General features: G+C 52.8%; 1 protein-coding gene across 13 annotated transcripts; it reads right to left on the bottom strand.

Annotated features, from left to right (window-relative positions):
* Window positions 1-1,732: 1,732 nt before the first annotated feature.
* Window positions 1,733-25,872, bottom strand: Krabd3 (KRAB domain containing 3). 13 transcript variants are annotated; one of them, XM_087207636.1, is made up of 20 exons: window positions 25,720-25,872; window positions 20,464-20,590; window positions 20,014-20,133; window positions 18,610-18,759; window positions 17,737-17,892; window positions 16,653-16,784; window positions 16,273-16,446; window positions 15,387-15,542; window positions 14,471-14,671; window positions 13,576-13,755; window positions 11,855-12,007; window positions 11,413-11,601; window positions 10,551-10,745; window positions 10,331-10,471; window positions 9,527-9,643; window positions 8,941-9,051; window positions 7,223-7,458; window positions 5,496-5,612; window positions 4,196-4,272; window positions 1,733-4,060 (listed from the first exon to the last, which is right to left on the bottom strand). In XM_087207636.1, the coding sequence occupies exons 1-20, from the start codon at window positions 25,729-25,731 to the stop codon at window positions 3,973-3,975; spliced, it is 2,832 nt and encodes a 943-aa protein (XP_087063762.1). In that variant the 5' UTR covers window positions 25,732-25,872; the 3' UTR covers window positions 1,733-3,972. The 13 variants fall into 13 exon arrangements, with proteins under 13 accessions (XP_087063762.1, XP_087063761.1, XP_021096529.2 ...); XM_087207635.1 differs by having other exon boundaries at window positions 1,733-5,612; XM_021240870.2 differs by lacking the exons at window positions 1,733-4,060; window positions 4,196-4,272; window positions 5,496-5,612 and having other exon boundaries at window positions 6,256-7,458.
* Window positions 25,873-27,641: the final 1,769 nt, after the last annotated feature.

Below are 27,641 nucleotides of genomic sequence, written 5' to 3'. Positions count from 1 at the left end.
TTGCTAAGCAGAACAGAGGAAAAGCCTCTTCCATGAGGGTTCTATAACATTCTCTGGAACAGAGCTCTCAGCCAAGGTGGGAAGGCCCAAAGTAAGAACCATGGTACTGAGAGAACAAAGAAATGAGACTAAAGAGCAGCTGGAAGGGTTTTGCAGGGAAAGGGTTTTGCAGAGGCTTGTGTCCAGTTTGGAGGATGCCACTCCCAGGAGGAGCTTGGGAAAGAGGCCACACAGGGTGGGTTCCCACAACCTCCACCAATCTAGACAGCGCTGTTGACAAAACCCTCACTAGGCTGTCTCTGTTCACAGGAAGCAGTGATGTGAACACAGCCTCCCTCCCAGAGGAGATTGGTTTTAATTGAGTGTCAGATGTAATCAAGTTTGGGGGGGTGGGGTGGCCAAGTAAATGAAGCACCTTGGAGGCCTCAGGCCCAGAGAGGAAAGTTGGCTTCCTGGGAGGACAGGCCCTGAAGGGGGTGGGTGCACAGAGATCAGCCCCATGAAATCCTGGGAATCCTGCTGGGGGTGCAGACTGTGGGGACCCAGCTAGGAAGTTCATCTTGGGAGTCAGCACAGGAGGATTGATGACACTGGGCCAAAGGAGTTCTAAGACACTGCACAAGTTGACAATTATGCTTAAACATCACAAGTCCTCAAAGTAATCTCCTTCCTGGGGCCCCCGGAGATGTTGATGAACTTGCTTTCATAAGGGACCACAGGTTCTAGCTGACCCCACAGCCCCTCCCTGCTAGGGAATGTGCCTGCTCCAGGGCTTACCAGTGGCATCTTCAGATTTTTAGTAGGTGAAATAATTATTTGCTTAGCTAGCTCACCCTTGTTATTTAGATTCAATTTATTAAACATGTACTACCCACTGCTGTAGCAGCTGGAGAGCAGGACTGGACAAAGAAACCATAAATCTTCAGAGATCTTACCTTTTATAGGGAACACAAAGAATAAGCAAAAGAAATAAATAAAGAGTAGTTTGTATGCTAATGCTACTACTGCCAAGGAAAGTAAAGTGGGATGAAGGGATATGGATGGATTATGGTGGTCACTGCAGTTTTAATAGTGGTCAAAGGAGAAGATGATCTTTAAGTTCTAGGGTGATGTAAGTTTCAATGGCACTGATGAGTAAAAATACCAAAGGTTTTTACCGATGGGTTTCTGCATATTTTATATAAGATTTTAAAATGTACATTGTCCTTAGCAAAGAGTAAGGACATCAAGGAGTGGTTAAAAGGGATCTCATGGAGATTACAGGTTGCTTAAGCACCTTCAAATTTTGGCACTGCTACTTGGGCTCTGGAAAACTCATCAAGACTAATGTTCAAGGCAGTGAATGGGCAATACCCTGAGGCTTAGAGGATGCAGGTGATAGTCCCCTCAGAAGCAATGACATACCAGCTGAAGGCTGCACACCTGACACTTGACTCTGGTTTCTGAATCCTGTTCCCACCAAAACAGACCAAACCTCAAAGGAAAGTCTTTACTGTCCACATTCCTATCCGCATTATGGTCTTCTGGGCTCAGAACTTCCACTATCTTTCACTTATATCATTCTAGAGCTTCTGTGGCCTCCATCTCCAAACTTTTCCAAACTTCTCCCACAAGTCAGAACCAAAAGCTTCTGAACCACCTGGTCAGGTAGTCACATCAACAACCCCACTCCTGGTACCAGTTTTCTGTATTAGCTTTGTGTTGTTGGGACAAAATACCTGGCGTACACAACTTAAAGGAGATGAGTTTATTTTGGCTGGCAGTTTTATAAGTTTCAGTCCACAGTTGGATGGCTCCTGATGTAGAAACGTCATGGTGGAGGAAAGCTGCTGAGCTCATGGCAGTTAGGAAGCAGAGAAAGGGAGAGTGAGGAAGAGCCAGAGAGAGAAGAAGGGGCCAGAGACAAGATATACTCTTCAAAATTATGCTTGCAGTGTTCTAGTTCTTCCAACTGGGCCCCATCTCTTATAGACCGTTCAGTTATGAACTCAACAATGAACTAATTGCTAATTGGTTAACATCCTCAGTACACAAATCTTTAGGATGTACTGCACATTTAAGCCATAACACTTCCGGATGTGAAATAGTATGAAGGATTAGATAATCATCTGTGTAGTATTCTTGCTAAAAATGTTTAAACTGAATCCAATCACGAAGAAACAATTTGATAAATCCAGACAATAGGACACTGTACAAATGCTCTGACTTATTAAGAAATGTTAATGCTATGAACTAAAGGGATAGGAGATGGTTGCAGATTAAAAGTTCAAGAGATATGATGATCAAATGGAATACATGATCCTTAGTTGGAACTCGAACAGAAAGAAATTATAAAGTGATTATTGGGACAATTGCGGAAATTTGAACATGAACTATGAAATATGCAGTGATATATACATATATGTAAAATTTCTCAGGAGTGTTAGTAGTAGTATGATTATTTATAAAATGATTGCTCCTAGGGTGTATGTGATTATGTATTGCTCCTAGGAAGGAGTGAAGTGTCATAAGGCCTGCAATAAATCTACAGGTAGCTCAGCAAATGAAAGATACCTATATATGAGGAAGAAAGGAAGGAGAGAAAGAGAGAAACTGGTCAACTATTAATTACTAATGAATTATAAGTAAAGTGTATCCATGTATATGGATATTTGTTGTACTATTATTTCACATTTTCTTTAGGTTTGAAAGAAAAAAATGATCAATTGTATCATTTGACATAATTTGTAGGATTAATACAGCTCTACAGTTAATGGGAAAATTCTTTTGGGGAGCAATTTGACTTTCCCTATCCAGATCCCTAACATGAACATAACTCAGTGAGCCTATTTCTGGGGATTTCAAATTAGTAAGCAAGCCATGGGCACAGAATTGTTCACTGTAAGCCAAATATCAAACAGTAAAAAGTTGTCTAAATTCAATACTGTGCCTCACACAGTGCACTGGTTGTCCAGTAATTAGAATTGTATATATGAAACACCATAGGGAGTACAAACACTTAGGCCAGGCTAAGCTAACTGGGGCAGCAGAGAGCAGCTGAGAATAAGGGAGCTGTGGTCAGACCTGAGGAGTTTTTGGTTTTGAGACTGGGTCTCACTGTGCATATGGGCCTTGAACTATGTAGCCCAGGGTGGCCTTGAACTCTCAGCAATCCTTCTGCCTGAGCCTCCTAAGTGCTGGGATTAAAGGAGTGAGCCACCACACCTGGCATCAGACCTGGATTTTAACCTTGTGTTCTACTTCTTGGATGTGCAACTTGGGACAAGTTGCTGAACTGCTCAGATGTTCAGGTTCTGAACCTGTTAAATGGACGTAGTAAATTTTACTACATGAGGAGTCAACACCTTCAAGGTCCTTCCCACCGTTTCCTAGACACAGTGAGTGGTTAATAAACATGAGCCATCATTGTTGTTGGTGTTATCACTTCTGACTGTGGGGTGGAGGTGGGAAACACGTTGGGCTTTGACAAATGAAATTTGGTAATGGAGAGAGAATATTTCCGGCAGGAAAATAGCAAAGAAGATGGGCTCGAGTATGCAGGAGGAGTCTGGAGCAGTTCAGACTGACAAGAGCCCCAGCTCTGCAGGAGAACCCAGTGAGCCATGAGTTTGTTGGACCAAGCGGCAGACAGTGGGTGGGAGGCTCTGCATGTACCCCAGGTATGGGCTTGACTCTGTGGCCAATGGGGAGGATCTGAAGGACACGGCCCTGTCCCTACCTTTTAGCAAGGTGGCTGAAAGTCAGGCTACACTCCAGGAAGAGGGACCTGGCAATACTAATGCAGGTATGTGTCTCACACCCGATGACATACACAGGATGACTTCATTCACAGGACAGTGGAGTGTTTGAACCAAGCGGTCCTTGTGAAGCGACAGGAGGGAGGACTTCGTGGCTTCTCAGTTTTCCTCTCAGCCCTTTTCCACAGCCAGTTATACCTTTGATTTGTAGTTTCTTCCCTTTCCTGCAGATGGCTCAGAGGTGCTGGAACAGCGTCCCTTCTTCTGCCAGCTCTTTCCCTCTGAAATGGGGTTGGGCACTGACCTTCCAGTGCACCAAGCCCCTTCATGAGGGAACACTGAATCACAGGGAGTCACAGGAAGTAAACTGTGGTCCCTGTTCTCCCCTATTCCAGCCTCCCTTCCATCAGAGCCCTCTGGGTGGACTGGTGACACTGGGACATAGGGAGCCCCCTCACCTCTGAAGCAGGACCTTCGCACTTTGCTGCCTCATGGGGAACCAGGACTTGGGCTGGCAGTGGAACCCCAATGTGAGCTGTGTGGGGAGGAGGGAAGGTCCACCACACCCAGGTCAGCCAGTAGTGGCCTGTACTTTGGCCACTTCCCAGGATGGCAGCAGGCAGACCTGGAGCCTTCTCTGTCACCCTACTCCCCACCCCCCACCCCCACCAGGCTCCTGGAACTCCACTGAGTTCATAAACGTCCTCCAGTTCCTCCCATCAAGTGGCTGCATTTCCTCTCCAGGCCTCTCCTGGACAGGAGCTGGAGTTGGACATGGTACCAAGGACCTCAACTGCATATAGATTTTGCACCAAAGATTCTAGAAGGCTTTTCAGTGAACAGCTGTGGCAGCCACAGGACCTGGAGATCTACTTCCTGCTCACAACTCAGAGCTTTTTGGCATGCATTTTATTCACATTCCAGTCTTGAACTTCTGCTGAACATAGTTTATGGCCTGCCTGGCTCTGCACTGCCTAGACTGGGCTCAGTCCTGACTTTCACCTGTCACATGCAGGCACAGGAGGAAGTAGCTGTGCCAGAGGATGATGGGCCATGCCCAGCTCAGAGTTAGGCTGTCTCCCACCTCTGCTGAGCGAGAGTCAGGATGCAGAGCATGCCTGCTAACCTCTGTGTGCCAAATGGCTGTGTGCTGGCCACAGAGCAAAGCTACCTTGCCATGGCACACAGACATAATGTTGGGCCCTTCCCACTGCCCCACAGCTTCGCTTCTTAGCAGGGAGGGCAGAGGGAGGCAGGGAGGCTGAGGACAGAACCCTCTCCTCCTGGGGGCCCCTTCACCCTCCTCCCCAGGTGCCTCTCTTCCTCTCTCCCTCACCCTGCTTTTCCTACAGCACAAGCTGTCCCTGGCTGATCTGGAAGAGGTGAGGTGGCTGCTGAGCTCCTCAGGAGTGGGGAGCTGTGGCCTGCCCTGTTCTTTGCTATCTGCATGGGCGAGGGAAGCAGCTGCTTGTTTCCATCAACTTCCTGCTGATGTGATCTTTAGAATATTAATTTCTCAAGATTTCCTCTAGTCCTGAAGATGCCCCCTTTGTGAGTGACCCCTCTCCTCTCTGCTGCTCAGTCACCCATCAGGAAGCCAGGAGCAGGGGCTTTGCCCCCCACACCCCAGACAGGGCCACGTGCCCTTCCTTGTAAGGGACACCTAGGCGCAAATGTCTCCAGTGACACTGATGTTAAAGATGTGCAGGCAGCCATGAGGAGCTGCTTGTGGTCACAATGGACAGAAACCCACATCACCTGGGGCTTCCACATGAGTACTTCAGGTCCCCAGGGCTCTGACAGCAGAGCTTCCAGTGCAGCCTCCAGCAGCCAGCCTTCCCAGGTGCCATGGGTACAGGTACAGTTTCCAGAGTCCTGGATTAAATAAGAACTTCAGGTTGCACTGAGGCTCTGGGGAAGGAGAGGTGAGTGAACACATGCAACCAGCTCTAGGCATCAGCTGTTATGGTGACACAGGTCCCTTCCAGTCAACAGGCAGAGGTGGGTTTTCAAATATTTGGTCACACTGCCACCTCTGGACAAACCTGAGGTGACTGGTCCAGCCCCCTAATACATGACAAGATGACTATACCCCTCAACCTGAGTGTGACCTTCCTTGGAGAGAGGGTTGTTAGAGGTAATCAAGTTAAACAAGTCAATGAGGCAGCTCCCTAGCTAATACAACCGTGTTCTGACATAAAGGGGGCCCCAAGAGACATGTGTAGGGCTGTGGGAACATAGACACAGCCATCCATAGCCCTGGAGAGGCCAGGGACAGATAGCCACCTGCCACAGCCTGTGGAAGAACCAACCCTGGCAGCACCTTGACTTTGGGCTTCTGGTTTCAGTGGCCCAGTCTATGGTACTTGGGATACAGCTCTTTGCCAGGGAGCCGTGTGGGACCTGCCCCAGTCTTAGTGCACACTGTGACTTCACCTGAGGTGTGCTGGGGGCTCAATCTGCCAGCCATGCCCCTGTGCAGTCCCCACAAACCAAACCTTCTATAGGAGCCAAGGCCTTTCCTCAGCACCTAACGTCTTTAATTTTACAATCCACGTGAGTAAACCCAGCTTGACCGTGGGCAGAGTTCTCCTGAAATGTGATTGGGGCAGGCATTTACTCCAGGAAGGGTGGGTGGTCAGGAGGGGTGGTCCTGGTGCCTACCCTGCAGCTGGCTCTGTGCATGTGCAGTGTGCACATGTGTGCACATGCTACCCACCAGGGCACCCGAACAGGTCTGCTGTGGACAAAAGGAAGGTGCAACATCCGACTGAACCTGAGCCAAGAAAACCCGAGGTGTGGTCGAAGAACGCACCTGGTGTGGCTGCCAGAGCAGACACCGCTGGGGTCCCAATTCCAGCAGGGGGACCCATCTAGCACACACTGCATGCTCAGCAAGGCTGACCTGATGCACAGTCCAGTTAATGGGCCCCCCACCTTGGGTCCCTGTGCTCACCACCCCAGAGGTCCTCCCGGAGGGCTCCCCTTGGCTCCTTGGGCCGGGCTAGGATGCCGACTCGGGTGCCCCCAGCAGCCAGTGGCTCTGGGTCTGTGTTGGCTGTAGGAGAGGCCTGCGGTAGGGGTAAGGTGGCAGGCATGAAGGGGGGCAGTGGACCCTGGTGGCACCCTGGGTGTCCGAGGAGGGTATGTCCAGTCAGCATGGCAGGGCAGCTGGGTCCCAAGGGGGACTGCTGTGATGGGCTGTGGCTAGGCCTGGAAGGCTCTGTCAGGACAGCGCCTGCAGGCAGCCGAGGCACTGGGGAGACCCTAGCTCTGGACAGACCTTGAGGGTCACCAGCCCTGCAGCCTTCCACCTGGGCCCGCAGGATCTTTGGTCTGGGCCTGGTGGGGCCCTTCCGTCTCCAGGAGGGCAGGTGTCTATGACCAGGGCTGTGGGCCCAGCGAGGTCCTCTGGGAAGGGACCACGGCCAGGAAGCTGGGCCCTTTGGCCCAGGCCCCCGTGGGTACCTCCCCAGCTGGTCCACCTGTGTCCTCATGGTGGCCACTTCCTGAGCCAGCCCTGCCAGGGCTGCGGCAAGCTGGTCCAGCTTCTCTGTGAGGGCAGCACCGAGGCTGTGCAGCTCTTGTTGTAGGGGCCTCCCACAGGGGCATGGTGGCTGGGGGGAGGCGGCTGGCCATGCAGGTGAGATGGCTGCCGGAGGTGGAGAATTGCTGGGCAGCTTGGGTGGGTCCCCAGAGAGCACCCTCCCTTGGGTCCTGGCTGAAACCAGAGAAAGGACAAGGTTAGAGTTCATGGGCTGTAAGGACCTGCTCTCTCCCCCAGAGGCCTCTTGAATTGGTGTTCAGTCTCCTGATCCCCCTAAAGCCTGGCTTCTGGAATGTAAGGAAGGCTATTTCAGCTTATGAAGGTACATTATATATGATATGTATGTATTTGATAGCAAGGATCAAACTCAGGGCCTTGTGCATGGAAGGCAATCCTACTACTACACTACATCCCCAGCCCATGGCTTAAGGATACTGACACCCAGCCTGGTTACATCCAAAGTGGCTGCTGTCTGCTGTTCACACTGACAGGCAGGATCAACCAGACTGGGTTTCCATGGAGACCATGCTTTCCCAGAGACAGTGGCCTCTTACTTTCTAGGAAAAGAATCTGAGCTCTTTGTGGCACCCCTGGGACCCAATGTCTCCTAGAATACCTGCTCCTGCCCTAAGGGGTCACTGAGATGAGCCCAGAGCAGCATCTCTGACAGCACAAGGCCAAGAGTACCAGGGGTACAGGCCAGGGGTACAGCTGAGAACACCTGGGCCACTCAGAACCTAGTACTCTTGGTTACAAGCAAACCATGGGGCCGGCCCTCTTGCCTTTCCTCTCCCCATTCACAAGTTATGGATTCAGAGGACTTTAATCTGAAGTTACTTAAAAAAAAAGAATCCTTCAGCCCTAATTCCTGGGAGCTGGTGTCAACTGCAGGCAAGCCTCATGGGACACCATCAGCCAGCGCCCCTGCCAGTTTAATCTGCTCAGCCCAGGCTGGGTCAGGGGTCCTAGCTAGGGCCCTGCCCTTGTCTTTTTTTTTTTTTTCTGGTATGGGGGATTGAATTTAGGACCTTGCACTTTTGAATCAGGCAGCGGCACCACTGAGCTAAATCCCCGGTCCACCACCTTCATTTTTTTGGCACCTCCTGGGCTGTGGACGGAGGACAGTGATGGGCAACGTTGGCCCTGGGACCTAACCCCATCTGTTCTGGTTCTCTAATCAAAGCAAGGGTCTGGTCTATGGCTTCCATCTGAGGAAGGGCAAGGTTTGGACACTCTGGGCATCCCAGGACTCTTAAACCCTGTCTCAAGAGCAGCCAGTCAGTGCCGGCATGGGACCCCCACCCCACCCTGCTTATCGAATCACGTGTGACCCAGTACAGCAAGGCGTGATCTAAAGCCGAAGTTCCCTGGAGGACATTGGTCAGGTCCCTTGACAGTGCCATGGTTCATTTACCTCTGTCCTCTAAAGTCCCCTCAACCCCCAATTGATTTGGGAATACCTCTCAATTTCTGCCCCTCAAAGGTGTTTTTCTGAAGTCCCCAGTAATCTCTGTCATAAAATGTTGCAGAGAAATGGACTTCCTGGCAAGACTTTTCCTCACTGTGACCTGAATAATGAACTTGGAGGGTTTCTCTATCTGAGCTGGGATCCAGGTTCTGGCCCATGCAGAACGCACAGAGAAGGCACCAGCTCACCTGCAACACTAGGTCTTCCATACCCAGGCTCCAGGTCCCTGGGGTCCTCAGTAGCCCTGGGCCTGGGCCTCTTCTTTGGTGGAGGGGCAGGCCAGGGCGGGCCAGCTGGTTCTGCAGAAAGAGCAAACAGTACTTGGGGAAGGAATATGTATTGTTTTGCAAGAGCTGCTCCGACATAGGGATGTTCTAATGTGGCCCCCCAAAATCAAACTTTCAGCTTTTAAACAATGATTAAATGAAATGCAAGGTGGAGCCCTGGCCGGTCAGGGAGCCCAGCCTGCCATGGTGTGTGTGAGTGAGAACTGTGGTGGCACCATCTGCAGGCGACTCAGAGTCCTCTGCAGCTCCGGCCTTAGCCATTGGGTTTGCTGGGAGAGGCACAGGTTGGGAGGATCTGATCTCTAGGTCCTGCCCCCAGGGAGAATCCCACAAGGATGTGCCAATGACTGATCGTCCATGACCAGCTTGCTCCGCCCTTTTCCTCTGGGTCCCCAGGGCCCTAGGGAACACAGTACAGTCCGTTTCCCACAAGGCACAGGCCAAGGCCTGAGAATGGAGCCAGCCTCCCCGACTGTTTCCCTGCTACCTGCTCCTCCTCTGGCTGCGGCACTGCTGAGAAGGCCAGGCTGACAGGCACTCTCTGCCCCCTCTTCTCTCCTGAGTGACAGGGACCTGCCTCCCATCTCCTCTTCTGCTTTTCCTGCTGGGAGCAAACTAGGTCACAGCCAAGATGGAGAAGTAAAGTGGCCTAGGACAGAAGTTGGAATCTCCAGCCGAATTTTTTTTTCTTTGCTGGGGACTGAACCCAGGGCCTTCACACTGAGCTCCCCCAACATAATTTTTTATTTTGAGACAAGGTCTCACTAAGTCACTAAGTTGCCCAGGCTGGGGTTAAACTTGCAATCCTCTTGCCTCAGCCTCCCAGAGGGCTAGGATTACAGGCATAGCACCACCAAGCCCAGCTATTTCCAGCCTTCTTGATGGGACAACCTCAAAGACTTTCTCCTAGTAAGGAAATCTCACTTTTGATACTTCTTTTGTTGACTGCCAAGTTTTAAAAGTGTTACAATAATATTACATGATATTATATTAATATTGCATACACGCACATATTCACCTGTGTATTTTGTATGTGTATATACTAAGTCTATAGTATAGAGTGTGCAGTTATCATTAAAACAACTTGCCACAATTTTCTCTGTGTGGGCCATGCCCTCTGCCCAACAGCCTGCCTTCTTTGCTCAGCTTCCTTGCTGAGAACCAAAGCATCGGAAACAGAGAGGGCTCTGACCAGAGTCAGGTAGAGTGTTGGACAGTATGCACAGAACAATCTGGAGCCCTGGCCCTCTGGGGGACACAGGGCTGCCCACCTGGGGAGACCTCAGCTCACCTGCCCTGAGGCTGCTGCAGTCCTGGGGCTCTCTTCTTTCAGGGTCATCCCCAGGGATGCTGTCACTGCTGTCTATGGGGGACTCGCTGGGGCCAGGGGACAGAGGGACTGGATGCTTGTGGCTGGGAAGGTGGCCTCTCTCTGTGTCACAAGCAAGCAGGTGTCAGGGTGCTGAGTGGCACCCTGGGGAGCAGTTCACTGCCCCACCCAGCAGTCTCACCCTGGAGGGGTGGCTGCCAGAGCTCGGGCTCTGGCCTTGGGTCTTCTCCATCGGAGCTGCAGAGGCTGGAGCTGGAGCTGGGGCCCAGGCCAGGGCTGGGGCCCGCCAGGCAGGTGAAGCGCAAGGGCCTGGCTGGGAGGATCCCCCGCAGAGAGCTCTCCAGGCAGTGCAGTGGGGAGGGCCGGGCAACCACCCCTAGACAAACAACAGAGAGCAGCTGTCCCTCACCCATGGCAGATAGGAGGACTCTATGGCTTGGCCCACAGCCTACACAGGCTCTGGTAGGCCCCAAACAGCTCACTTGCTGGCCGTGAGAGGTGCAGAAAAGGGAAGCCAGAGCCAAGTCCTATTTCATCTGGAAAATCAGCCAGGAAACTTCTAGAAGCTGCTAGCAGTCAGGTTCTGGCCAGATCTCCTGGGTCTAACAAGCCAGGCGGGCCCTTCTCTATGGCAGGTCACTGTCCCTTCACACAGTGCCACATAGGGGCCATCAGTTTGGTGAGTGCCAGTTGGTCCCAATGTCATCCTCTCACCTTGTGCAAATCCCCTTGTGGGGGTCGTGCTGGGGAGCTATCTAGGGGCCCACAGAGGGCAGAGGGACCCCTCCCTGCAGCAGCATCTCCTCCTGAGAAACCCAACAGCTGACAGAACAATGGCCCTTCACCCCTCTCTGTCAGCATGTGTGTTACTTCATCTTCTTTCTTAGCACACCGAAGCTTCTGGCTGGCCCTGACTCCCGCACTCCAGGGACAGGACGTGAGACAGAGAAGGAACAGGAATACAGAGAGAAGGGAAACCTACTTTCTTCTCAACAGCTTTAACTGGATGTAAAATATGCCAGTAAATACTGAGAGCAGCTTACCATTACCATCTTGTGGCCACCTCCACAGTCCTGGCCTAGTGGCTCCCTGGTCTTTGAGCCCTTCCTGGTGGCAGGCAGGGACACAACTGGAGGGGACGTCCTGTGGGCCGGCCAGGCAGGGGCTCTGGGTGGGCACTTCTCTTCCTCCCTGTCCAAGGTGGGCTGGCTCACAGGCCTCACCTCTCAGTCCTGTTTCAAGGAAAAGCCAAGAGAACTGTCAGTCCCATGGGGCCTTGTGTTGTCATATAAGGACAGGGAGTTTCACCACAGTGGGGTTCTCAGGCATGGAGTGTCAGATGTGGGAATCTGCCCAGGTGCCTCTACACCATCTCCTCAGCTCAGGTAGGTCTGTCCTGCAGGCTGCTGGGGGCAGCAGTGCCCGGGCAACAGCGTGATGGCTGCCAGGCCCACTCTCAGGGACCTGCAGCAGCCACCAAGTTACCTTCCTTGTATGCCATCCAGTTTCTGGCCTCCGCTCTCCTCAGCCTCCTGTCTGCTGCAGAGAAGCAGGGCTGGGCAGGCTGCGGCCTGGGCCTGGAGATCTCCCTGAGGCAGTTCTCCAGGCCCTGGAGTGGGGAGCTCCCCGGCAGGCACCCTGTGAAGGTCAAACATTCTCAGTCTTGGCTGTGTGTGACTCAGGCTCAAACCCCAAGGGTCGCCTCTTCTGCCATGTGTTGTGACACTTCAGGGACTTGCACAAAGACCTGGCCCTAAATACTTGTCAGCCCTGGCTCTGGGGGTGGCCCTGCTTGAGCTACCCCAGAGGAAGCCTGGCGTGTGGGGGCCACCATGGTGAGGGATGACACCACCTGGTGGCCCTAATGATCAAATGTGGGTGAGGCTTCCTCTGCCTCTTGAAAGGAGGACAATTTGAGCTTCCTTGCTGCCAGGTATGACAGGCCATGGAAGGCCGGCTCTCAGGTGGTTTCAGCTAAGAACAAAGCAAATACACTACAAAAATCGTATTCCTAGTGACAGCTGGGCAGGCAACAGGAGCTGACACCCTGAGCAGAAGTCAGGAGGGAGAATGAACCAGAGCTGGAGGGGCCGGGTGGGAGCTACCACAGGACAGCGGCCGGGCTCGAGTCTCCTGCAAGTCCACTGGCAGAGGGGACTGAAAGAGAAGCACATCTCAGAATAATGCACCCCGTCACAAACAAAGAAGTGGTGCCAGGGGCCCAAGAAAATTAAGACGACATGGAGGAAGATGGCAAAGACAGTCAAGGTGAGGGCATGGATGCCACTGTCTGTTTGAGGAGACATGTCTAGAAGGTAGACGAACCCACAGCACGGCTGGCATGGGGACACAAAGGGGTGGAGGAGTGGAGGAAACCCCCATTTTTCCCACAGAACCTTTCACAGCTTTTGGACAGAACCATGTGATATGACCTATTAAAAACTAAACGTTAAAAGACAAGGCTGCTGTGTTTTAGGGGAGAAGCTCCCATCCAAGGGGCTCCACCCTGGTAGGACTCGGGCAGGGAGAAGGATCTAGGCTGGCTCTCAGGACCCTACTGGCCCAGCCCCTTCACCTAACAACAGATGTGATCAGGACACAGACACAAGCAGACAGACCACAGGTCCACCTGGGGGACAAGGTGGACCAGGAGTATTTGGATTATTCAGATGGGGAAAGGCCAAACGGGGGCGCTAGAGAGTCAGCACCCCCAAGGTCACCAATCCCAGGAATGACTCCCCTGTGGGTTCTAGGGAGGCACAGTCACCAAGTATCCTCCTGAAGGTGTCTCACAGGGACCTCATGACATTTTCCCTAGGGTGGAGGTCAGTCAGATGTGACAGGCATGTCTCTGGCTGGAAGAAGGATGCGTTTAATGCACAACAAGAGGGTTTTTTTGTACCGGGGATTGAACTTGGGACTTTGTGCTTATAAGGCAGGCACCAGAACCACTGAGCTAAGTCCCCGGCCCTGCACAGATTTTTTAAGAGCCCTCAGACACTGTCCTGACCCTGCTGAGCCAAGTCACTAGAACTGATCCTACCTCCCCCAAACCCTACCCCACCCGAAACAAGTCCCAAGTCTGCTTCTGCTTCAGTATTCCCAGATCTGCTTCTGGCACTGGCCACTGGGCCCGAAGATGGTGGTGAGCAAGAGCCTACTGCCAGTTCCCAGAGGGACTCCACCTGCGGGCCACCCCAGTTCACCTTTGCCAGGACGCTGGCCCTGGCTCCCCCCGGGGCTTCCAAAGTCCGTGACCCCGTCGGTGCTGCTGACCGAGGAGAAGCTGGTGGGGGTCCCTCGGAGAGCTGAGGGCTTGGTGGGACCCAGAGGTCCACATGGCTCCCTGGTGGGATCTGTGGAGAGCAGCATGGTGACAGCAGAGCCTGTGGGGAAGAGGTCCCCGGAGAGATGGCACCAGGAGACCCTGCCCCAGAGGATCTGCCTCCAGGGTTTCCCATGGGGCTGAGGAAAATCCCGAGACCCCACGGCTTTTCTGGGGCCTATGGAGAAGAATTCAAGGAGGACGGGGCAGGGAGGCTGTGGGGAGCTGCTAGGGAGGTGCAGAGGCTGAGGGGAGGCAGGTAGGGCCCAGAGGGCTAGGAGGGGACGTGACGGTGTCCGCAGCGTCTTCTGCCACTGTGTGCACAGGGACAAAGGCCACCCCGGCCCATGGCCACATCCACCTTCACCCTGTGATCCCTGGGGCCGAGGCTCAGGCCTCTGAGACCCAGCATCTCCGGGCTGGGGGGTCTGGGACCAAGAGGTGGCTGGTGGCCAGGGAGGTCACAAGGCACTGGTGGGAATGCCCTCCAGACAAGCCCCCAGGTCTTCCAGAGGTGAGCACAATGCCCTGCAGGCTGTGAAAGGGGAGAGCACCCTGGCATCTTCTCTCACAGGCCCCTAATCCTGCTGTCTGTTGAGGCGACAAGTCCTATTCCCGGCTCTAGGGACCGGCCAGGCAGGAAATGCCCCTGTGGGGGACTTGGGATCTGCGCTCTGCTCCTCCTGGGGGGATGAAGAGAGGCAGGTGCCCTGCTTGTGGGCTGTGGGCCCTGACCTGGGTCCCAAGGGAAACGGGGCAGACAAACCAGGCCTCACCTTGAGCTTCAGGGCCCCAGCCTGGCACACGGACCCCTCTGGTGTCTCTGGTGGCAAAGGGGCTGTGGCCCTGCCTGCTGAGTTGGCAGGATGCAGGAACCAGAGGGCTCTGGGCGCAACCGTCCTCCACCTTCAGCACAGTGAGGGTGCCACCAGCTCCAGGACTGGCAGGGTGAGGCGGGGTCTGGAGGCGTCTGGACCCTGTGGGAAGGTGGCGGCTGGGAGACCCAGGCTGCAGGCCAGGACTCCCCCTGGTCCTGTGAGGCTGCAGAGGGTCAGCAGGGGCTTCAAGAGCCCTCTGCTGCCCTGGCAGTCATGGCTCTGGGGACGGTCACTTCTCAATAAGCAGTGCAGATCCAAATTACAGCCCGTCCACCGAGGGGCCTGGGGGGCTCTGGAGAACTGGTAAAAGAGGTATGTAGTGTGCTGTCCCAGGTCAGCACCTTTCCCTTGGCTGGCATGCCTGGCCTACTCCACCCTGTGCAGGCTGTGTTCTGAGCTCACGTGTACAAAGGAGCAGGCAGGCATGGAAATGTGGACCCAGTCCATACACAGATGGGAACCCCGGATCCTAGTCACACCGCCCAGCCCGAACACACTGATGGGAACCCTGAATCACAACTGGGGCCTGAGGGTGTGCTAAGCTACAACTTTACCTTGCATTACCTGGTCTCTCTCCCTCCCCACTATCCCTTTCTTTCTTCTCAAATTTTCACCACTATAAGAGATGATCTGGAAAATTTCCAAGCACTGGTCAAGCACCTCCAATGTGCCTCACTCCAGGTACACAGTGATGATCCCTGCATGTGGCTCCTGCAACTGGCATACTCATGGGGGCCTGTGTGTCTCACTGTGGAAGGTCACCCAAGGCCCAGATGATGTGTCACATCTGGTGTTCTCCTAGCCCAGCCTTTACCTCCAGAATTCCTCTTCCAGGGCTCTGGATCCTCCTGCACCCGTGGGTGCCCTGCTCTTGAGGGGCTGGGTCGCCTGTCCTGGGTCTCCGGGATCTCCTTCAGACAGTTCAGCAGACCCTGGAGGGGACAGTGCCCCGAGGAGGCCTCGGTCTTCACTAAGGGAAAAAAGCACGGGTTTCTACCTGAGCCCAGCATCAGCCCTCCTAACTGATGACACACAAGGGACCATTCTGGTTACAGGAAGAAGGCTGCAGGGCCAGAAATCTGGAATACGGGTATCTCCGTGCCTTAGCCTTGTACAAGCCACTGTCACCTTGGTGCCTAGTGTCCATACACATCCCAAAAATGGGTGGATAAGAGGGGAGGGGAGGAGAATGCACTGAAAGGTAACTGTGGGGTTCCCCAGCGGGCACAATAAAGCCACCGAGACAGCTCCCTGGTCCTTAGCCATACTGCCCTCCTAGGACAGGTAGACTGACAGACACACAGACATACACATGTGTGAGGGGACTCTCAGGAGGACAGCTCCCCCTGCACAGATGCTGAAAACCAGATCTAAAGCTTTAGCGGCCTGTAAGCATGTCACTTGTGTCCCACTGCACTCCCCAGGCCTCCAAGTCCACTCTAAGCACCTCACCAAGGGACCATAGGAAGTAACAGGCAAGTGCCATTGTATTAGCAAGAGTAAAAGAGCACCGAGGAAACCAGGGCATGGTCTGCTACTGAGTTTTCTTTTTCTCTAGCCAAACGCTGTCCTTGAAGAGCTACCTGGCTACAGACACATGACAACTGGTCTATAGGAGGGGCCTGGGTGCTAAATCAAGGCAGATGGTGTGCAGCCAAGAAATAGTTACAGAATAGCAACACAAGCTTTCCAGGACTCACCTGGCCAGGGCAGGCTTCCTGGCCCCAAGTCCATTCTGGTCTGCCTCGATGTACCCAGGCTTGGGAGAGGAGGTACTGAGCCCAGGGCTGCGTCAGGGTGCTGGGGCCCAGGCACGAGGATTTCTGTCAGGCAGTTGATGAGGCCTTGCAAGGGGCTGGTCCCAGGAGAGACTCCTGCACATGCACACAAGGTCGCTGAGGTCAGTGTGGTCCAGACTGGCAGTGGGAGACTTCCAACAGCCCAGCCAGCTGACAGACAGGCCTTCCTGGCTCGGACAGAGAGTGAGCCAGCCTCCTCACAGGATCCACACACCTTCTCCTCCCAGTTGCAGCCCCCTCAGCTCCAGGTCGCCCCACTCTCAGGAAAGCCAGCTTCTCACCTGTCCCCACAGTGCCTCTCTCCTGTCTTTGGCGGCTCTTCCTCGGGCCAGGGCTCTCGGTGGGAGTGTTCAGCTCTGTATTTGGGGCTCCTGGGCCTTCCTTCCCTGTGGGCCATGATTTGTCCACAGTTTCTGTTGGAAAACACAAGGAATGCTCTAGACTCTCCTATCACCGCACGTCTGGTCCCCATGAGGACAGGTCTCTCGACCTCCCCGACTCCCTGAGGGGCAGCTAACTCTTGGAAACCTGGATTTGTGGGGCTCACTTTGGAGGACTTGTTCTAGGTGGGCTTTCCCCCTTTCCTTCCACTTTAACTGGAAATACTGAGCCTGGTATTCACTCTGAATAACCCTGGGCCCTTCCCCCTGCCCCCAGCCTTCAAACCTGGTTCAAGTGGTGCCTGCATCCTCAACACATAGGCCACAGTCCTATTTCTCAATTAGAGCATGTAGAACCCAGAGAAAATTGACCAGATGACACCTAAAACCACAGGCTAAGTGCAGTATGTTTTTTGGGAGTGCCAATTTTATTCTATACTACTCCCAACTATATTTAGTAAGGACAGATATTCAGGGATGGGGAGGTAACTCAGTGATAGAGCATGAGCCTAGCACCTGAGAGGCCCTGGGTTCAATCCCTAGCACCAAACAGAAAATAGCAACAAAAACAACAGCAATAACAAAAAACTCTCAGATATTCAGACAAATGCAAAATTTGCAAGAAGGTTAAAGATGAAATGAGACCCCAGAGAAATTCTACTGGCTACCCTTGCCTACTCTGCTCCTACCATTGCTTTGATCAAAGTTGAGAATCAGACCAGCTATGCACAGGGAAGCCACCTGCTGACCTGAGACTCCCTGGCCTGTGCACATGGTCCTCAGCGATCAGGGCTAAGTGAGAGGCCACCTGGGGACTGAGTGTCATGCCTCCTCTTTGGTCTGCAGACCACAGGGTGATCACGTTGTCTCCCTCCCTGGGGATCTTGGTCCCATTTAGCAACAGAGGAAATGAAGAGGGAGAGGAAATGAAGAGGATGCCCTGATTCCATGCTGGTTGGCCCCATCCCTGCAAGGTTAAACTCACTGATGGGGAAGGGGCTTCCCTGGCCTCCATCTCCAGGTGGACCATTAAAGGATGAGCTGCTGGTAGGCGTGGTGGCAAGGCTGGGCCGGCTCACAGGGCTGTCCGGAAGGCAGCTGAGCAGGCCTCGGAGAGGGTAAGTGCCCACTGCCACAGCTGCTGTTGAGAGGAGGCAGGAGATGCCAACTGGTAAGATGCCCTGACACCATCACAATCCCGGTCCTTCCTTGGTGTGCTCATTTAACAATAACCAGGATGTCGGTGACCTTAGCACTGCCATAGCAGAGCTGTGAAATCTAGATTTACAGCCACAGTTGTGTCCCAGTGGAACAGGAAGCAGCAACTTTAAAGTCACATCCCAGCAACCCTGTGCCCTCCCTCTATCTTGGCCCTACTTTCTACTTTGTCCACCATCAGCTGAGTGGGTCTGGGGTGTGGGGAGGTCCCAGGCGAGATGGGACCTGAGCTGAGGCAGCAGAGATGGGAGAAGACAGACAGCTGGAGAGGCAGGGAGGACACAGGACTGGTGGGGGGTGACTGGGTCTCCACTGGCCACTGGGACAAGACACAGCTTCCCTCCCTAACTCATCTGTACAACCAGGGACAAACACACTGCTCACCTACCATGTGAGGCACAAGGTGACACAGTAGGGCCACCACAGGGAGGCTGGATGCACAAAGAATCCACTAGGAGCAAGGCCGAGCTGCTCTCATACCCACTGTGCCAGGAGCTCACAGGGTGGGTACACAGCCCAGCCACCGCCTTGCTGTGTGTGCATGGGAGCTGGTAAGTACACTGGAAACAGCGCTGTGAACTTCACCTTGACCTTGTGGAGTCCAGAGAGGTTCCAGAGGCTTCCCTCACTGTTGACCTACCTCCCAGGCTTGCTCTGTCCCCATCCAGGATGGCTGCCCCACTCTCAGGGCTATCCTCGGTGCCCTTGAGTTCCCCAAACAAGAATTCTGGAATCTCCTTCACCAGCTGAACCAGGGCGGTGAGGTGCAGGCTGTGCTGCGGCTGTCCTCCTGCAAAGGGCCAACATTAGCCCTGTGCTCCGCATCTGTTCAGCATACACACTTCTGTGCACGTCATCACTCCCAGCCCCTTAGGGAACCCTCACAACCACTGGAGGAGCAGCTGAGGTCAGACTGATGTCCAGACTGGCTCGGGCCAGGCGATCTGCCCAAGGGCACGGCCAGGACTGGGGGGAGTGTGTAACAGGGTTCTTTCTTTTCTTTTTCTTTTTGATTATTAGCACATATTTGCAAAACATAATATTTACATTCATCTTGGAGGTAGGTACTTGTACTTACCATATCTTAGTTCTTTTTATTCTCCTTCCCCTCCTCCCCCTCCCAGGTCCTCCTGTCTTTGGATCCCCTTCCCATTTGCAAAAGATTTATTATCTCCCTGTTTTGTTGCCTATCTTTTAAAAAATCAGTTATAATTTGAATTTCTCATATTCAAAAAGTTATGAGATATTTAAGGTTATGTCTTTTTCACTTAACATTTAAAGAACTAGAAACAACTATCCTAAGATTCATATAGACCCAGAAGACACCCAGTATAGCAAAAGCAATCCTGGAGGCAACAAAAAGAAAGCAGGAGGCACCAAAATTCCAGACTTCAGGTTATACTACAGAGCTACAATGATAAAAACAGCATGGTACAAGCACAAAAACAGACATGCAGATCGATGGAAACAGAATAGAGGATGCAGAAACAACTCCAGGCACTTTCAGCTATCTGATCCTTGACAAAAACAAATGCTGGAGGAAAGATAGCCTCTTTAGCAAATGGTGCTGGGAAAAGTGGGTACACACATACATACTATCTCTTACCATGCACCAAAATAAAATCAAGATGGATCAAAGGCATAGATATGAAGACAGAAACAATCTGCTGGAAGATGAAACAGGTAACACTCCTCTCTCCTTTCTTAAGGAGAACATCAAGGAGGGCCATTCCCACCCTCTGGGCCTCACCCAGCCCGGGCACATGGACCACATCAACATGTGAGGAGCTGGAGGCTGGCCCCAAAGTGGGGGCTGGAGTAAAGATTTTGTGGGGGATGACCCTAGGTTTCTTCTGAGCACTCTTCCATGAAACAGATAAGTGTAGACAGTGAATCGTGTTCCCAGCCCAGGAAGCGAGGGGGACAGTCAGGAGTGGGCAAGGCTGGCCTGAGCCCATAGGGATCACAGTGTCACCTGAGGGCTGCAGCCTGGGGCTGAGGACTCTGAGTGGGAGGGGTGCCCGAGTCTCCCAGCAAGACTCACCCTGGGGGCTTCTCCCCACAGGAGGCTCCTGCCCCTCCTCAGTGCAGCTCCCTGCCCCTGCTGCTCCTCTAGGCTCTGTGGGTGACAGGAAAGCAGAGAGGGGGAGCAGCTCGGCTGTCCCTAGGAAGACAAGAGGGGACACTCACCCTGGGAACAGAGTGGCCTCCCCTTGCCACAGTCACACAGTGGCCGTATGCCTGCAAGCCTGTTTCCATGCTTGCTTGTGTGGTCCCCTAGATTCAAAGGACCACAGAAGCCACTGTGCACCCCACAGAATTGCCCTCAGAACCCCATCACAGAACACAGAAACAGTGAGGGCATGGGAGCAAAGATGGGCACCAGACCAGCCCCAAGCTCTTGGAACACCCCAAAGCTGCGCATCTCCCAGATGAGAAGACCAAGGCCCAGTGGAGCCCGGGGGCCCATGCACTCAGGGGCCACAGTCCTTACCCACAGAGACCAGTGCCTCGTAGTTCTCCCGCATCACATCCCGGTAGAACTCCCGCTGCCCCTCCTCCAGGAGCCGCCACTCCTCTTCAGAGAACTGCACGGCCAAGTCTTTGAAGCTGATGGGCACCTGTGGGTGGTCTCAGGCAGTTGGCTGGCTCCATGCCAGCAAGGCCTGGCCCAGCTGACCCCCAGCCCAGGGACCTGCCCGTGTCTCCCAGTGGAAGCTGAGAGCAGAAGCAAAGAGGCAGGGGTGGGGCCTAACACCAGGAGCATCAGGGACAGGGCTGAGCGCAGCACCAGTGGCCAGCTAGGTCCCCAGCAAGATATACGGAGCCCTAATTCCCACATCTGTGGACATGACCTGATTTGGATACAGGCTCACTGCAGACAAAACTAGTTAAGATGGAGTCACTTTAACTCAGAAGACTAGCGTCCTTACAAGAAGGGATGTGGAGATAAAAACATATCGGGAGGCCATGTGCAGATGGAGGCAGACATAAGCTAAGGAGCACGTGCAGTCACCATAAGCTGAAGAGGCAAGGAGGACCCTTCCCTGGAGCCTTCACAGGGAGCATAGCCCTGCTGACACCTTGATTTCAGGTTTCTGGCTTCTAGAACTAGTGAGAGAAGAAAGGCTTGTGGTCCTAAGTCATGGTGGTCCCAGAAAACTAATATGACAGTCGCATGCCCTGTAGCCCACCCAGCCCTAAATGTACCACATTAGATTCATTTGTATTCATAAGCATACTTCACTGTGAATGTGCAAGGACCCAGGCCCCTGGCACTACAACATTAAAAAAAGGAGTTTAAAAATATAACCAATTGCAAGGGCTACCAAGGTTGACCCAGATCAGACGGGTTCTGGATTTTCAATTCTGGAGTATTTGCATATACAAACGACATATCCTGGAGTTGGCACCCAAGTCTATAAATGAAATTTATTTGTTTCATATGCACCCCATACACATAACTGGAAGGTGGTTTTAGACAGTATTTTGAGTGTATTTTAACTGTGACCTACCAGGTTTGGGATTCTCCATGCATGGTGTCATGGTGCTCAAAAGTTTTGGATTTTGGAGCATTTTAGATTTCATGTGTTTGGATTAGGGATGACCAACCTTGCTGAACACTATACCTTTTAGCAGACATGATACAACAGTCAGGATCAAACTCATAAAATGTTTACATTCCTCCTCTAAGTACCACTCAGAGTGGGGCATGAGGTGGGTGATAAAAACCTCATGTAACTTCACCTTCTTCCCTTGGGCTGGAAGCTGCGTCATTCTGTGCATTTCTTAGAGAAGTACTCTGAAAATCCAGCACCCCTGGAGAGCTTCACACTCTACACTCATCACTTCTATACTCATTCTGCTATCTTGTGGCTCTTTAGACAAAAGCAACATTTCTTTCTTACTTGAAAAAGTCATTCATGGACTTTAGGACAGCCATGAAACCCTAGAAAATGACCAGCGTCTGATAGGCATGAATTTAAAATTATGGAAAAATTAATCTCGTGCAAATGAAGCAAACAGAATATAAATGATTAGATTGGGTCTTCTGATTCAGAAACAAATATTAACCATTTATGAGAATTATTAAAGAAAATGAAGACACTCCTAATAAAGGAATGAAGATGATCTACTGACTTGTTTTGTCTACTCAAATCAGTGATTTTAAAAACTGTCACTGAGCTGGGCATGGTGGAACACTCCTGTAATCCCAGCATTCAGGAGGCTGAGGCAGAAGAATCTCCTCAAATTTGAGGCCAGCCTGGGGCTATACAGTGAGTTCAAGGCCAGCCAAACTACATAGTGAGACCTTGTCTCAAAAAACAAAAACAAAACAAAGCAAGAAAAATAACCTGTCACTGCTACTAACTGGTGGCCTTGTCACCTCCCACTGCCAACTGGGCCTGCCACCCCCGACAACTGAGAGCCAGCATCACACAGTCACAGCCCCAGCCCTCTGCTCTCTCTGAACCGGTAAACAGTGGGTTCCCTCCACAGATCTGGCTCTGGACAGCCTCTGGTGACTGCCTGCCTGTTGTCCAGCAGTCCAGAAGCCCAAAGGTGGTCAGAGGCTGTGGCCTTTGCCTCCCCAGCTTACTCTGAGACCCTGGCCACTTGTACAGCCCAGTGAGCAGCCCACAGCCTCTCCTCCTGAGCTAACTTGTGGCTCTGGCCCACCATAGTCACTCCTTCTCAGGAATATCTCAGACACCCTCCAAGATCTCTCTTAGAAAACAATTTACAGTTTTTCCTGGCCTTCTGGACCAGGGTCTGTGCCACAGAGCTAACGGGACAGGCCAGACGCTGCTGCCCTTAGAAAGACCATGGGCAGGCAGCCCCCCACAGGCATCTGGGAACATCAGAGAGGTCCCCACCATTCCCAGTGGCTGGACTGTGCTAAGGGTACTGTTTGGGCTAAACCCCTGCTTTCCTTCTGGGAGCATGGAATTTGCATGTGTCCTAGGCAGAGGGTGCCTATGTGACCAGCCCCAGTGACAATCCCGACTGCTGTCTCTAGTGAGCTTTCCCCAGTACACAACATGTCACATGGGTCGTCACAAACTTCATGTTGGAAGAACTATGTCCTGTGACTGCACTGGAGGAGGCCTCTGGGAAGCTGCTCCCCTCATGTGCCCAGACTGCACCCCATGCGCCATCTGCTGTTTGGTCTGTGTCTGCTGACTGTCTGCTCAGTCTGAGTCCTCCTGTGAGTCCCTGAGCCTTGGATGGTCTTGGGGACCCTGACAGAGGGCCCCATGACTCTTGGCCACCTCACTCCCATGCTGTTTGGGCAGAGCTGTGAGAACTAAGCCTTTGTTCTTTATAAATTACCCAGTCTCAGACATCCTGGTGTAACAGCACAAAACACAAGACAGGTGACCAAAGACTTAATCGGCCACCATATATTTCCTGTTTGTTAGCTCTAGTTTTCACTGTGAACAACTGGCTTATTCTGGATCTCGGTCTATTTTCTGTTCCTACAACAGAATGCCCGAGACTGGTTGATTTATTCAGAAAAAATATATATATATATATATATATTTTGGCAGTACCAGGGATTGAACTCAGGACCTTTCACTTTCGAGGCAGGCACAGCGCCACTGAGCTAAATTCCTGGCCCAAGAAAATAAATTTCTTACAGTCTTAGAGGCTGAAAAGTCAGTCCAACATTAAGGAGCCACAGCCGTGGAGGGCCTTCTTGTGCACCCTAACATGTGATATGGTGAGCCAAGGCAAGCCAGCTAGAGCTCACTTTTTATAGAAAGCCACTCCCTCCATAACTGATGAATCAATTAGTCCATCAATGGACTAATTCATTCATAAGGATAAAGTCTTCATGACCTAAATGCTTCCCAAGGTTTCTACCTCTCAAATAGCTTTAGCATACAACTTTGGAAGCAAGTTTCCAACATGTGAAATTTGGAAGCCACTCTCAAATCACAGCATTCTGATCTACCTGACTTTTGTGAGTTTGGGTAATGTAAATTGGTTCTCCCAGAAACCATAACCTAGGGGTGCACTGAACTTATCTGTTACGGGACTTCAGCCAAAGTACTTAACCACTTGGGCCTTACCAAAATCATCTGTGATATTGGGATCATAGCGAGCTACCTCCCAGGCATGACAAAGGGAGTTAATACAGGAAGAGTGCTGGGAATAAATGCTGGGATGTATACAGTGCCGTGACTGGTGTTACTGCAGCCAGATCAGTCTGCCTCTTATCTGCCTGCAGGGTACACCCTGGCTCCTTGGGCTCTTCCATTGCTACCTCCAAGGCCTTTTTATTTCCAGGCTAAAGAGATGTGGCTCTTTTAGACATTTGTAAGCAATGCTTTTCAGGCCTATTACCATCCTGGCCTCAAGATGAACTCTTTGGTGACCAACTTTTAATAAAATACAAATGGGAAATTGTGGTGGCCAGGATTGGTTTTTTTGTCAGAGGCTTCCCAGTGTCCAGATAAAGTGAAGAATGGTCTGTCTGCATGTGTGAGGGTGTGAATAAGTGAACGTGCAAATGTTCATCCGCAGGCGGCTCACCACCTGGACCCTCTACCCTTTTTGGACCCAACTTCTGCCTCCTCTCCCAACAGAGAAGCTTTAGGGGCTGATCTAGAACTGCCAGAACTGGGAAGGCCGCTCCAACATCCCTTCTATCAGGTCATGAAACCCATATGAAACCACAGGTTCAGTGCCCATTAGACCCATCCAGCTCTCACTGTCCTTACCAGTCTAGGCCATCCTCCTGGCTCACCTCGGGCTCCTAGATCACTCCCTGCATCATGCTGCCCCTGTATCCCCCCTTGCAGGCTGTGCTCATACACCCCTGGGCTTCTGGGAGTCACTCTGGGCAGGAAGATCGCAGGCCCTCTCTGTCCTTCTCCGTCTGGCTGTGTCCTTGCCTTCCCCAGGTCACTCTTAACCACCTTCCCCAAGAAGCTACAGTGTAAGGAAGCACCCTGAACATCAGTGGTCCAATCCCTCATTTCATAGGAGGCCCAGGATGGGGCCAGTGGCCATGTCTGAGCAAGGGTGTCCTTGGGCTACCTGTCAGCCAGCACTATAAAGGAGACTGCCCTTATCCTGGATCATGCCACTTTCCTGGCTCCTCCCCTCTTCTACAATGCTTGTGGAGCACATGTGATGGCAAGGTCCTGGCACAATGGGTGCTCTACCTGGCCACATTTCTGGCCACCATCCCAACACAGCTTCCTGAGTCTGGCCAAAGCTCCTGAGCCATCACAACTGTACAGCTGGCTCCAGGTACCCACTAGAAGACAATGCAGCAACTCTCCATTGGCATCTTCACAACCCATGGCCAAGCCCAAACTGTGCCCCAGTGATAGCCGTTGGAGCTCTCCCTACAACTCTCCCTTAGCAGGATAAAACTTGGAACCTGTTCTGTCTTCTTCGTCTCCCCACTCCAGGGGATCCAGGATCTTAACAAAAATAAAAGTATCAGACTTAGCCATTCCCCTGAGGCCCTCATAGCCATCACCATCACTCTCAGGATAATCCGTAACGGAAAGAGGCCACGCAGAGTGAAGGCAGCGCTTAAGCCTCTGAACAAGTTTCCTCAAACGGAGAGAAGCTAGAGATCCTGGGGGGCCGGGCAGTGGAGGAAGGGAGGAGGAGGACCCAGACTTCTCGAGTCGAAATTAGGGGCACCCCGCTGGCCCAAAGTTGACGGTCGCGGTCATCCCCGCCCCGCCTCCCCGGTCGCCCGCGCGTGCGCCCCGGCTCGCCTTACCTGGCGCGCCATCCCGGGCCCCAGCCTCGCGGCCGCCCCCTGACCCCCCCAGCTTCCGGCACGGCCCAGGGTGGAGGTTGCACCGCGACCCACTGTGGCTGACGCCCCACTCCGCGAGCGAGGAGGCGGGGCTGGGGGCCCGGGCTGGGGGGGAGGGGCGAGGGTGGGCGCACCAGGGCCCGCCCCCGGCATCTGGCCTCCCGGTGTGGGTGGACCCGCTTCCGCCCGGAATGCCTAGCTTCGGTAGTCCGGCCGGCGCAGGCGCGGACTACACTTCCCAGAAGGCTCCGCGGGGACAGAGTGGGGGCGGCGGCGGCGGCGGCGGCGGCGGCGGCGGCGGCGGCGGCGGCGGCGGCGGCGGGGGATGGGGGTGGGGGCGGGGGGTGGGGGTGGGGGTGGGGACGTAGCCCTGGGGCTCTTCCTCTAAGCCCTGATTCCTGCACCCTGAAGCTGCGCAGTCTGGGCCGCACGCTTAGGTCCCTGAGCTCTTTGATTGGTTCTGGCGTGCGGTTACATTTGGTGTGATTATTGCTCGCTTGTTCTGTTGATGTTGGGAGCCCTGGGCAAGTAGTGGACCTTAAATAAATGCGTGATGAATGAACTAAGCGTGAGTCCCATCGTTCTCCACCTCTCTTTGCGCTCCCAAATTTGGGTGTGATGCTCCCTGCGAGGCGTGGGGCTCAGGCTGGGCACGCTGAATCTCGTTTCCCAGTCTGGAGGACCTCTGTTGAGCAACTCGGAGAAGGGGATGAGGTTTATACCTGGTCCTGGAGACAGCAGCTTGGAGGAGCAGTGGGAGCAGGGGTCCCGTGAAGGGCAAAGGCTGCAATGAGCTTGACACACCCCACCCCAGAGCCCTTTCGGGGGGGCCCTCATCTTGAATATTCAAGGAAAGGGAATTTCTCCCTAGCCGCCTAGTTGGTCTCTAGTACCACTGGGCTGTGATGGGGCCTGCTGGCTTTGTGGCTGGGAACCTCCCAGAACATCAGATCCAATGCTGACGCTCCTGAGAACTGCCTCGAAGGAGACACGTGGGGGGAGACCACTTTCCATCTCTGCCGAGTGGACCCAGGGCAAGGCCCTGCCTTCGTGCCCCGTGACACTTTTGATGCTGGACCGGCCTTGTGTAGCCTACTCAACAAAATTTGAAGATATCACAAGAAAAAAGGCAAATTTAAGGTTCAACATCTCACCTTCAGTGGCGCCTCAGGGTAAGTCCCAGGCAGGAAGCCAGGGACCCCACCCTCGGCCTCAGGATCCTCAAACTTTAAAACCTCAAAGCTTAAAAATTTTTTAAACGGGAATAGCTCCACCTAAAAAAGACACACCTTTATTTTAACTGTATGGAGTCTTGGCACCCCTTTGACTCAAGCGCCCCTTTCCTGCCGGCATTGTGTGCCTTTTGTAAACTCTGGGTCATTAGTCACTGAAAACAGTTTGCCAAAATCAGATTTGCTGAATAGCCAGTTCACCAAATGATGGAGAAACGTCCTGCCACTCCCCTTCCCTCAAAGTTTTAGGTATACCTTGTCTTGGTACCTGCATCTACACCAGCTTTTGTATTTGCATTACAAAAGAGTTGTGGAGAACTGGCCTAAATAGGGTTTCTTTAGTGGCTTTTGTCAACCTGAAGAGACTGGTAGAGAAACCAGCTCTTCAAAACAAAGATTTTGCTTGGCTTGATGGGGGATTGCAATCTGCGGTGTGCATGCCGTGGTGAACCACACATGAGTATATCCTGGGAGGCAAAAGAAGACAAGGGTTTTTACAGGATAAAATGAGCAGGTTGTTTTGAGACAATAACTTTTGGCTACAAAGATCAATAACAAGGATGGTGTCCATCCAAGGTTGAATTGGTACTTGTAGGATGGGCTCCCATGCCCTTTTGACCCCATCCTGTTAGGGTTTGACCTAAGTGACTC

This window comes from Heterocephalus glaber, unplaced genomic scaffold (genome assembly GCF_053883595.1).
Source record: "Heterocephalus glaber isolate CG9 unplaced genomic scaffold, H.glaber_assembly_v1.0 deba00000818, whole genome shotgun sequence".
NCBI lineage: Eukaryota > Metazoa > Chordata > Mammalia > Rodentia > Bathyergidae > Heterocephalus > Heterocephalus glaber.
Note: the sequence above shows the minus strand (reverse complement) of the source record. Positions and strands in the feature narration are given on the sequence as shown.

Excerpts from the sequence above, each read along its gene's own strand:
- Krabd3 (XM_021240870.2), bottom strand. Across the intron at positions 13,756-14,470 it reads CTGGGGCCCTGAAGCTCAAG|GCTCTGCTGTCACCATGCTG; the intron begins GTGAGGCCTGGT and ends TCTTCCCCACAG. Across the intron at positions 12,008-13,575 it reads GGGCCAGCGTCCTGGCAAAG|GGTGCCTGCCGGGGAGCTCC; the intron begins GTGAACTGGGGT and ends TGACCTTCACAG.